The sequence below is a fragment of the Chelonoidis abingdonii genome, chromosome 1, assembly GCF_003597395.2.
Source record: "Chelonoidis abingdonii isolate Lonesome George chromosome 1, CheloAbing_2.0, whole genome shotgun sequence".
Classification (NCBI taxonomy): Eukaryota; Metazoa; Chordata; order Testudines; family Testudinidae; genus Chelonoidis; species Chelonoidis abingdonii.
The window spans coordinates 25,267,628-25,280,344 of record NC_133769.1 but is presented as its reverse complement, the minus strand read 5'-3'; the positions used below and the strand labels follow the sequence as shown (position 1 = coordinate 25,280,344).

General features: G+C 43.2%; 1 protein-coding gene across 8 annotated transcripts in view; it reads right to left on the bottom strand.

Moving 5' to 3' along the window:
* The window catches only part of MAGI2 (membrane associated guanylate kinase, WW and PDZ domain containing 2), a 1,226,839-nt gene that overhangs the window by 18,316 nt on the left and 1,195,806 nt on the right, over positions 1 to 12,717 (bottom strand). For 6 of the 8 annotated variants that reach the window (XM_075064467.1, XM_075064476.1, XM_075064468.1 and 3 more), the window contains one exon: positions 9,680 to 9,818. In XM_075064467.1, the coding sequence (XP_074920568.1) occupies positions 9,680 to 9,818 (139 nt within the window). Of the gene's footprint in view, positions 1 to 2,186; positions 2,276 to 9,679; positions 9,819 to 12,717 lie in introns of all 8 variants that reach the window. The other 2 variants (XM_075064489.1, XM_075064490.1) reach the window with 1 other exon arrangement.

Sequence of the window (12,717 nt, the reverse complement as noted above, 5' to 3'; positions counted from 1 at the left end):
TCCTGAATATAGAAACTGAAGGGAGAGGTGGATTTTAAGAAATAGTCTAAGTAAAATACTAATTACATTAAAATAAATGGCAGTATAGCAGTACTTTCTTAGTTAATTTCCACAGCAAGCTTTCTGCTCCTAAGATGGTCAGTTGATATCACACCTTGTTGCTTTTTGAAGGGACTGAGTAAATGAAGGACTAGGCAATGGAACCCTGTCCCTTGTCTGACTATAGGTCAAACAGAAGGGACTGGAAGTTGGCTATTCAGGGACTATGGGAACTGTGCCGGTAGCTTTAGTTCATTTTCATTTTCATAGACTTACAGATTCTAAGAGCAGAAGGGGCCACTGTGACCATCCAGTCTAGCCTCCTGTAGAGCAGAGGCCACAGAGCTTCCCCAAAAGAATTTCTACAGCAGATCTTTCATAAATTATTTTTGGGAAGTTTTAAAAACATATGTGTTATAGAAGCTGAAAATTCCATCCAACAAAGATTTTTGTGTTGATGACTGACACCCTGTCTCTGTCAAGTTTTGGCTCCAAGAAAAGTTCTAATAAGGCCAAATAATAATTAGAACATCAGCAGCCACTCATCCATAGCTGAGTTACTGAGTGCTACTGAATTAAGATACATTGATAGAGGATGTCAACATCTACCAGTTTTAGGAGGGAACAACATGTTTTTTATTCTAAAGCAACAAAAAGTAATTTGAGTGTGTGTGTGTGTGTGTACCATGCAAAGTCATGGTTATATGAGATAGTATTCACTGTGGAGCCAAGGTCACCTAACTCGCTTTGTCTGTGAACATAGACTTACCAGATGAATCTGATATAGCTATGTAGTGCAGCTCTCTGTCTGCATGATCTCGCCTCTCACTATCTTGAAAGTTGACCTGTACTGTCTTTGCCAATGAGCATGAAGCGGAAGTGAGGTGAGTTAACAGATTGTGTAAAATGGTACAGCTCTGATTTCCACCCTACTAAGAAATTAATTCCCTTACTGAGCCCCCTCAGTACTGCCTCAGACATTCAAACAAAACTCAGAACTGGATACAAGTGTAAAATCTGTTAGTACAATGGTTTTGAAAGGGCCTCTAAAACTGTGTCAGCAAAATATATGGGTATATCAGTTTGTAGATGCAAAGTCACAATTGGGGACACAAACTGGATAACTGCATTTGCAAAGGACAATCAGATGGGTAACTGATCTGCATGCACAAAAAGAGACTGCTGCACTTCACACCCCCTCACCCCAAATGAGACTGCATATTTTGTGAGAACATTATTAGAGGATCTGAAATGTTGGCTTTGCACAGTATTTGGAGGAGATTTTCAAAGGGCCAAATGGCAGTGAGACACCTTTGGAAATCTCCCTCTCTGTTCCCAACCTTTCTGCTTGAAGTGTTTTAGATTGTTCTGCTAGTAGGCCACAGTTTTAATGAAAATATTACATTGTACAAAGTTATTCTGCTAGAGACTTGCATAACTGTTAACGTACCAGCAGAGATTACTTTTGAGATTTCTCTGATGACCACAATCAATATGGACCAGGAAAAATAAATGTTTCCTTTCAGGTATCATTTCTGGGCTGTGACTATATATTATGATTTGGTAACTTTGAACAAACCATGCAGTAAGACCGGATTTATGAAGGAAATAACTTGAAACTGAGTGCAAAGCTGTGCCATCTGAATCTGCATTTTTGGGGGGAAATTTTATTACAGAATGTTGCAACAAAAGCACAGCAACATTACTTTAGGTCAAGATATAACGTCCATCTTCAGATTAACAGTATTGTGGGGAGCCAAGTACCATCAGAAAGGGTAAAATTATGGCATTGCTTCTAAGTCCTTTAGTTACTCTTCTAGGAAAGTTGTCATTATAGTGTAAACCTTTTTTACAAATACAAGAAGATACCTTCTCAGAGGGACATAGCTGGGCTTCTCCCACTAGCAGCAGTGGAAGTTACAGAGCTACACTCCCATCTAGGAAATGAAAATATACTCATAAGGATCTAAAATTGATAGATATTCTCTTTAGTTGATTAGGTTCTCAGCTATTAGGAACAGTCCAATATAGTAGGAGCCTCTCAATAAGCTAGCATGTAAGAAAAGGTAGGAAAAGCCTCAGTTAAAACAGTTGCGTGAAACAAAAGCATATTAGAGAATGATAATATACATGCAGAGTTTACAAACCGTGTCTTTAGGGTGGCCCAATAAGTAGAAATATGGGGACCCATGCTTGTCACTTTTCATGCACATGGAGAGACTGGAAGGTACCATTCCTAAAGGAAGGGGAGGAACAGCCTAGGACCAATCATTAGAATTAACAGAACCAGTGACAAAGATATATTACTATTGTTAGAACAAAGTAAGTTTGGAGCAGCTGAGTAAAAAGCTTATAAATACAGGAAAAAGACTTTCTCTAAAGCCAAGACTAACAAGCATGCAGTAAGTCATCATATTAGTGAAAGATCGAGGTATTATACATATATATTTGGGAAGCAGATTCTGCTGAATTGTGGAAGACATCTTGAGGTGCTTTTTAAAGGAGCTGTAACTCATAAAATTGAAGGTTTTATTAAATTCCAAAATCATAAAGAAAATTCCTTCATATCAAAAATCTTTGTATTGGTATCAGCTCTGTCATTTTCAGTGTTAGTTACCATGGCTGTGCTGAAATTCAAATAGCTGAGCTTCCCCAGGGCTTCTTGAAAAACGAGTCACTGCTAATTCCAGCATTTGTGTATACCGAAACTTTCCGTTGTAACTAAATTACAAAAACCTCCCTCCCTTAAATAACTAGCAATGCACTAAAGCCCCGATTCTGCAAAGATTTAGGCATGTGGGTCCCACTTCCAAGCATGTTATTATGTCATGTCTGGCAAGATAGATGCCTAAAAATGCAGCCTACTGCAGAATTGTTTTTTAAGCAAAGTCGTATCAGGAAAAAATATTTGAATTACAGCTTGTAACAAGCTCTTGAAATCACCAGGAAATTAAAACACACAGGAAAAACATAAAGAGTGTCAATGAAGGTTGCTTTAAGAAGTGGATTGGACCTGCTAGGAACTTGTCCCATTAAATATTTCCACTGCTCTCAGAATGATTAAGGGCTCGGAATGAGGTGTCTCGGTAGCACTTCCAGGACATGCATATGATGGTATGTGCAGTGAGTAACTGGGAGGCAGGAAGAGGATTAGAAGTTCTGGTCAGAGAAACAATCCTGTTGGAAGCTGGAAAAATAGGATCTCTAATGCTGGAGGAAATAGGGCCAATGCTGACCACACAAGAGAAGAAAAAATTTGAATTTGATAACAGGCATGCCTCATTTATTAGTTTATATAAATAATTCTAACTGTAGAAAAGAATGGGTAACTGACTGCCTGCAGCCATGAGGGAAAAAGGACTGTTGTGACCCAGTACCTCTAATCAGTGATTGAAGGAAACCTGAGAGAGGCTTCAGCTAACTCTCAGTATGGAAGGGATGGCAATCTCCTTGGCATGGAAATATAAATATCATGCTATTACATGGTCCATAGATAAATAATGACACAGTGCATCATTGGGGCTGTAGTGTCAATAAAGAGCAGATGATGAGTCACTAGGAGATGTGATTCAGCTCTGCCTATAAAACTGAGCTTTGTAGGGGAGGATGGGTCCATGAGAAGAAATAACAAACTAAAATGGTGGGTAGCTCCTTCTCCTTTCAGTAGGGCCCTACCAAATTCATGGTCCACTTTGGTCAATTTCAAGGTCATAGGATTTTAAAAATTGTAAATTTCATGATTTCAGCTATTTAAATCTGAAATTTCATGGTGCTGTAATTGTAGGGATCCTGACCGAAAAAGGAGTTATGGGGGATTGCAAGGTTATTGTAGGGGGGATTGCGGTACTGCTTTCCTTACTTCTCCGCTGCTGCTGGTGGCAGGACTGCCTTCAGAGCTGGGAAGCGGTGGCTGCTGGCAGGGCCACCACCAGCAGCAGCACAGAAGTAAGGATGGCCTAGTATGGAATTTCCACCTTTACTTCTATGTTGCTGCCTCAGTCAGCGGCTGCCCAGCTCTGAAGGCAGCAGAGAAGTAAGGGTGGCACTACTGCGATCCCCCCAAAACTCCCTTTTGGGCCAGGACCCCCAATTTGAAAAACACTGGTCTCCCCTGTGAAACCTGTACAGTATGGGGTAAAAGCACACAAAACACCAGATTTCACGGAGTGAGACCAGATTTCACAGTCCATGACGCATTTTTCATGGCCGTGAATTTGGTAGGGCCCTACCTATCAACCACAACCACATGTCCTGACACTTTTACCAGGTGAGAAGATGAGGTAAAAATTTCTCAGTATGAACTTCTTAGATAATCTCAACTGAAGTCGGACGGACACTAACGCTAAAGTTTTCAGAAGAGTAAGAGGCAGTAGCTGAGAGACTTACACTGGTATTAATGGGAGTGAAACCACAAAACATTGAGGATGAAGTTACCTTTTAATTTAAAAATGTAATATTTATATTATTTATTTTGATTTATCTAAACCCCTAGGTGCTTATATATTATTTATAAGAACACATAAAAAGGATCAATGTAAGAGACCCTCCCAACCCATTACAGATAAAACCCCTGCCTCCCCCAAACACATCCCCCCAAATCATTTTCTTTTATATAATTGCATGTATTAAAGCAGAAACTTTTAAAAAAGTTTATTCTTTAGTCTTCCCTATATTCTTACGTAATCCTCCAGGACAATGAGTATAATTTAGCATTGCATTTCAATAACACAATCTTTTTTTTGTTGTAAATAAGGACATCTTTGTTTTGGAGGTGGGCACCCAACTCCAGTTCCTGATTAAGTCTAACTTCAGATGACTAGGGTATACTGCACCAGGCATCCGAATCATGGCGATTCAGGGTAAAATTGACCTACTTTGGAAAAAAACATGAAATCATGGAACTCAGAAACTGAAATTAAAGTTCAGGAGGTAGAAATTGTTTAAACTCTATACTTCCTCTTGCAAATTCTAGAGCAGGCATTTTTAAGTCATTCAAGGGCAGATCCATCTTTCAGGAAAGACAATGGAAAGACTCCCATAGACTTCAATGGAAACTGTCTGAGGTCAGCAGAACTTACAATAGAGTTTTACCTGTGCATGGAAGTTGTATGTGTAACCCATAACTGGCAGCTCATGGAACTCTGGACTGAACTTCTAGGGGGAACTTACCCTCTGTCTGCAACAGTAATGGCTACCAGAGCCTGCTTACACCATTTCCCAGCATGTTTTGAGTCAGGAGTGGGGACAGAATAGTGTGTGGGACTAGTAGTTTGCGGGGCCAATGATGATGAGCTGGGGCTGCTCAGCCCCTCACTGGGAGGGGGTCAGCCTGACTCAGAATCAGAGACTAGTTTTAGGCCTTGTCTACACTACAGAGTTTTGGCAACAAAAGTTATGCCGCTTTAATTACACTGCTTTTGCATGTCCACAGTATACTTCTTGTGTGGGCAAAGCGCATCCATACTAGCAGCTCTTGCATTGACACAAAGAGCAGTGCACTGGGGGCAGCTATCCCACTGTACAACTGACAGCAGGGTGCTTTGGGAAGGATTTGCAGTGCCTTATAAGGCAGGTACAGTGTCACATGATACAGGTTTCTTAATCCCATCATTCCATGGGCATCCTGCTAGATAGCTAGCCGCTTTTTGACTGCAGTGTAGGTGGGAGGGAGGGGTGGAGTGTGTGACATGGTGTGTGTGTTGGGGAAATGTGTGAGAGATGGTGTGTGAGTGGAGTGTATATGTTAGAGCCAAAGTGGGCAAACTACGGCCCATGGGACCGTTCTGCCCAGCTCTTGAGCTCCCGGATGGGGAGGGCAGCCCCCGGCCCCTCCCTTGCTGCCCACTCCCGTGCAGCCTCAACTTGCTGTGCTGCCAGTGGTCTGGGCAGCAGGGCTGTGAGTTCCTGCCAGGCAGTGCAGCTGCGAGAGCTGCTAGGTGTAGTGTATTAATTTGCTCCCCGTAGGAATGAGCACGAGGACTGGCAGCCATAAGTAGTACACTGTAAGTAGCACATTCCTACAGAGAGCAATTTAATACATTACAACCCTGGGGAGGGAAGGTTGTGCCTCCCCAACCCCCATCAACCTCCTCCCACTTCCCGCCCCCTGACTGCCCCCTCAGAACACCTGACTCATCCAATGACCCCCTGCTTCTTGTCTCCTGACTGCCCCCTCCTGGGACCCCCCACCCCTAAGCGCCTCCCGGGACCCCACCCCCTATCCCAACCCCCCTTTCTCCCTGTCCCCTGACTGCCCTGATCCCTATCCGCACCCCTGCCCCCTGACAGGTCCCCCAGGACTCCCATGCCCTATCCAACTGCCCCCTGCTCCCTGCTCCCTGACTGCCCCCCCCCCAGGACCTCTTGCCCCTTATCCAACCCACCTGCTCCCCGCCCCTTTACCACGGCACTCAGAGCACCAGGACTGGTAGCGTAAGTAGCACATTCCTCTGAGGAGCAATTTAATACACTACATCATGCCCTCCATACACTTTCGGAACCCTGATGTGGCTCTCAGGCCAAAAAGTTTTCCCACCCCTGTGTTAGAGAGACATAGTGTGTGTTGGGGAAGTGTGTGTGTTGGGGGAGAATGTGTTGGCATGCTCTCTCTTTAAGTTCAGACATCAGCAACCAGACATCACTGACCTGAGCAACCAATCTTAAGGCAGGTGGAGGGGGATACCCCCCCCCACATCAGCCCCCGGCTCTGCACAGCACAGCAGTCTCCCACCCCACCCCTAGCCCCAGCCGCTCGCTGTATTCCTACTGCCGGGGAGAGCAGGATTCTACATTAATGGTTCTGTGATTCCTCTGAGTTCTCCCACAGACTCCTCAGCTGCCAGTAGTGACATCCTCAGCAGTTTCGTTGAGCTCTCCATGCTGAGGAAAGTCAAAGCTTAATCCCGGATCTTTGAAAGGGGAGGGGCACATGCCTGAGTAGGTAGATGCAGGGCACCAGCATTTAAAACAGTGAGCAGAGCAGTCACGGTGGGCATTGTGGGATACTGGGGGAAGACAGTTATGGAGATATAACAAACGGCAGCGTCTACACTGTCGCAATGTTGCTTTAACTTTTCTGCAAAAAGCTCTATGCCTCTTGTCGAGTTGGTTTTATTTTGTTGTAAAGCAGCAGTTTCGCTGACAAAAGTAGCTTTGTAGTGTGGACACCTCCACTGTTTTGTCAGAAAAAGCTGCCTTTTGCCAACAAAACTGTGTAGTGTAGACAAGGCCTTAGTTTCAGTGTTGAGGTTTGAGTTAGCTGGGAGCTGAAAAAGAAGCAGAACAGCTCAGAGAGTCTCTGATTAAATCCCACTTCCCCAAAAGAGAGTCTTTGAATGGCTGTGGGATCTAGTGCATGGGTCAGACAGTTCAACCTTGACAGAGATCAGCATCCAGAGTGGCAGTGATCCAGTCTGGCCCTGACTACTGAGAGCCAGCCACAGGACAGCAGACCAGGGAGCCAGGATAGGATCCTGTCCCACCAAGGGGTGAAGACACCGTAAGAGGGTGTTTTTCCATTCGTTTAAGCTGGCCAATTTTCACAGCGCTGCAGTACTCATCTCCGGACCCACCCTCAGCATGCTATGTGCCCGAGAAGGTGCCACGGAGGGTGATGGGGGATGGAAGCATTGTGAATGTTGGGGGTGGGCAATTTGTTGAGTTGTTGATGGTTAGTTCTTATTAGTTAACTGTAATCTTTTCCTCTCAGATTCTATTTTCCTGCTCCCAATAAAGTCTCCCTTTGTTACACTGTATTTTTGGGTGTGTCATTTCTTTGCTTTGTATTGATGTACTTTATTGTGTCTTGTGTCCTGGGCTTTATATTCCTTGCCAGCTGTGTTAGCATTATTTCTTTCCCCAAGGGGCAGCAGGAGGCACCTTGGGTGGAGGCACCAGGCATCACAAAAAAAGAACCTAGGACCCAACCAACGTGAGGAGATGAGAGAAACCACCCCAAGTAGCAATTACCGAGGAGGAGGGAGGGGCTACATATGTCTTTAGCAAATCACAGGAATGAAGTATCCCCATTAAAAACTGCAAAATCAATAGAAAATAAAATATTAAAGCTTGGCTTGAAACCAGGAAACAAAACAAATTCGCATTCTTCTAAATCCCAGGTGTAACTAGCCATAACCTGTTCACATACAACATATTATACTAGTAAGCCCTGCTCCTTAAGGATGAAATTCACTGCCCCCACTGAAATTCTGATTGCTTAGCCAAACCCCCTCACCTCATATTTTACTTATTTTTATAATTACAAAGGCCTTTGGTTATTTTAACTTCTTGTTGCTTCAGGTTAAGGTTCATTCTGAACTTTCTACTATTTATTTTACAGAATTTATCATAATGTATCATCAGTCCTTGCCCGCACCCTGTTTTGTTGAGGCTTTTCAGTTATACATTTCTAGAGTGTTAGGGCTTTTAGCTATCGTGTTCCTTGTCTTGGAATTGCTATACTTTACTTGTAGATACTATAGTGGGCTACAACAGATCTTTAAAACTGATTGTAAGGCTAAACTTTGCTTATCATGGCTGTTATCTTACTATTTATTTTCTTAAAGCTCTGGGATTTTATTAAGAGGTCTATATAAGTCTGCAGTTCTTATGTTTTTCTGCATTGTGTGTAATAGTTCTTACCATACATACATATTGGTGGTAATAACTTCAGAGGAATCACTATGCACCAGAGGGAAATAAAATTAATTTGTAAAGCTCTGTAAGGACCTAAATCCTGCAAATACTTATGACCAGGCTTAACTCTACTACTCTGAGTAGACCCATAGATTTTTTATGGTGGTAAATTTAAGCATGAGTAAATGTTTGCAGGATTTGGGGCTAAATGTGCATTGATATATTGGCATACATTTTAAGATATCACTAAATACATACTTATATAACATATACCGTTGCATTCTGTCAGACAACTAATATGGTTCAATATTACCTGAAATTATACACACTTTTTAGAAGCCTTTTAAAAAGTTGGAACAGAAAAAATTCCAAGGAAATACAAACACAAAAACAAAATTTTTTAAAAAAGATTAAAAGGTCCTGTTACAGTACAACTTCCAAAAGAGCAAATGCTGTCTCTTTATTCAGAATTGACTTTCATTACGTCATGCATATAAATTCTCGGTTGTCTGATAAATGAGAAAGCTTTTCAAATACATCGTAAAATGAACAGTATGGGCTCGCTCTTGCACAACTGAAGTTTTGCCATTGAACTGATGGGAGTGGGCTCAGCCCCTATGACTCCAAATGTACAGAGAAATGCCAATAGAAGTGTATTAGAAGGGACTGTTTTATCAAGCAAGATTATAAGAGTTCATCAGCAACTCCTAGCACACTCAGAGATGCCACTAAAGAGCTCAAAGTGCTCCTACCAGTAGATATACTTTAAGCATTGCCTGTACAGGGTTCGCATAGCTGAAAATGATGTGTTTATATCTTCTGCACCAGTACAAGAAAGCACTTAAGCATGCTCATAAGTCCACCCATATTCAGGACAGCATATAAGTATGTGCTTAAATGCTGGGACCTAAATGTGTAATTGATACTTAGTATACAATAAATGTCATTTAAATACACACACACAGACACACACACAGAGAGAGTGAGAAAAATAATGAAAACCCACCATATTCCGGAACCTGGCCTGTTCCGCGCTTTAACAAGAGCCGCACTCTTCTGCCACCAGACTTGATTAGCTCTATTGCTCTGGCATGTGTCATGTCCCTTGTACTTTCCCCATTGATTTCAATTATTTGATCCCCCACCTGTCAGATAAGAAAAATATCAAGTCAGGCTAAAATTGCAATAAAATGAACATTTTAAAAAATATGCATATTCAGTGGATCACAGGTTACCTGAATGACAGCCAGACACATCAAGTTACATTTGTTCCTACCTATCTGAAGGCTAGTATCAACAGACTAAATAACCTGCAGAATGGATTCTGAGTATTGAATATTATGTTGCTCATCTTTTGTTAAAATTAATGTATTGTGATAGTAACATGTCTCATGCCTCTTATACAAAAAGGGTTTTTTGGAGTCACTGGAAACGTCGTCTCTTCTGTGCTTTACTGGATTGATTATCACTGAAAGCAGGACTGTATTGGCTTTGCTGTTGTCACACAGGACCCTGAAGTTCATGATATAGGCACACTGGCCTATCAGTGATGATATCGAAATCACGTTAAGTGAGCATCATCTCATTTTAAAGTACCATTTGAAGCACTAATATTAAGTAAATTAGGAAGGTTTGATGTCCCAATCTGATCATTTTGTAGGTTAAATAGAAACATCATGGTGCTTGTGAGATTTGTGCATTCATAAAAAACTGCACTGCTCTTTCTAAATGATGGACTAGTAGAGCAGGGCCGGCTTTAAGCCAATTCCCCGGAATTGGGCCCCGCGCCTAAGAGGGCTCTGCGCCTTAGGAGTCTTTTCAATTTTTTTTTTTTTTACTGGCCCGGGGAGATGGGGGCACGGGTGGGGGAGTCCTCTCCAGGTCTTCGGTGGCATTTTGGCGGCAGGGAGTAGAGTGGAGTCTCCAGGTCTTCAGCAGCATTTCGGTAGCGGGGGAAGACCCGGAGCAGACCCACTCGCCGTCGGGTATTCGAATTGGGCCCCGCCATTCAGAAAGCCAGCCCTGTAGTATAGTCTAATGAACTGAGAACTATAGTGGGACCAACAAACTACTGAGGTCTAATTTTAGCTCTGTTGCCACTGATTTGCCAGTTGACTGATGTCCACAGTGAGGTTCATTACTATTTCTGTCAGCCTTTGTTTCCTTTTCCATAAAATGGGGTGATTTATTTCCCAGCCGCACAAGAGGCAGTGTGAGGATTAATTTGTTCATGTTTGTAGGTTCTTTTGAAGCAGTTGGATTATTTAATAATTAGTTTTATTAAAAGAATCTATCACTACTGAAAATTGAAACGTGGATGCAAATTGGCATACAGTTCACAGCAGTTTGTAAATTAGTTTTTCTCTTGCATGTGGTATATTCAGGGCCGGCTCCAGGCCACAGCGTGCCAAGCATGTGCTTGGGGCGGCACACTGAGGGGGGCACTCTGCTGGTTGCCGGGAGGGCGGCAGGCAGCTCCAGTGGAGCTCCCGCAGGCATTTCTGTGGCGGGTCCGCCGGTCCCGCGGCTTCGGTAGACCTGCCGCAGGCATTTCTGCGGACGGTCCACTGGTCCCCTGGCTCCGGTGGACCTCCCGCAGACACGCCTGCGGCAGCTCCACCAAAGCGCAGGACCATTGGACGCTCCTTAGAAACGCCTGCGGGAGGTCCACCGGAGCAGCGGGACCAGCGAGCGGCAGAGCGCCGCCCACGGCATGCTGCCGTGCTTGGGGCGCCGAAATTGCTAGAGCCGGCCCTGGGTATATTAATCATATAGTTTTCCCATTATGGCTAAAATATAAGAGATTCAGATCTTGGGTTTAAGTCAGGTACGTGGATACTTATCTAACTTCTGAAAATCTTGAGGCTGCTAAATTGATGTAGGGCTCTGTGTTTTGGCCCAGGCCTGATGCTCTCTGGCTGGCTACCAGCAGCTTAGTTTTTTAGCTTCAGCTGCCTTGAATGGATCTAATATCAAGTCCTGCCTGTCCTGATGTTTGGTGCCGTAAAGTGGTACAGACACAGGACCTGCAAGCTTTTGCTGCTCCTCTTCCCTTTTGCTGGTGCCTGTTCCCATTATGCAAGGGGTAGTGGGATTGAGGAAAGCCAGAGACAGTGAGGGACTGACCAGAGAGCTAAGCAAACTGATCAAATGCTAGAGAATAAGCTGGTCTGATGGCTATGCAGCAGCACACTCATTAATGAAGGATCAGGCTCCCAAAGGTTTCTGCCTATCACTTTTATCTTGTGCTTGTATGAGTAACACTCTGCACCAGCTCTCAGGAGTATCAAATCTTTTCCGCATTTTACAGCCTAAAGTACATTTTAAAGCCACATGTAAAAATAAGTATTTGCATATTGTATATGTACAGTACACACCCCTATGTAATACCTCTGATCCATAGCCACTCACAGTCCCCACGCTCCCAGTTGTGGTACCTATTTAAGTCTGCTACCACTGTCTTACTGAGAAGAGCTGACATTTGCAGAGACTTCACATCTTCTCAATGATTAGGAGAGAGATTGCTTTCAGCCATATCTGGTCAGCATGGCAGAAATTGGTAGAGAAAGTGTATATAAAAGCAAATCTGTTGCAGTTCATGCAATGCAATTACACAGCCTCTCCCTCATTTTGCGGGACAGTTATATCAGCAATGTGGCCAAACGACAGGTCGGTGAGCACGCTATTAACAGCACATCAGCCCTTTCGTTAATATTTTGCAGCTATGCTGAAGAAACCACCAATTCATTTTGCCTGTAACCAAACTCCAAAATGCAACACAGGATGATATTGGAAGGAGCAGTGGCAATATAAAGAAGATGCTATTGCTGAAGATCAGCTACTCAGGAAGAATCACTAGGAAAACAGCTGTGTAGGTTAAACAATAGTATTTATCAGTGCTAGGACAGGTTGTCTGCTTTGTTGTAGATCAACAGGATCACAACTCCATTTACCTGCATCGAGAGCCTTCTCGCAGTGGGAGGTACTTGACTGCTGGTCATGTGTAGTGAATTTTAAAGCGACTGTATCAAATGTATTGTAGGG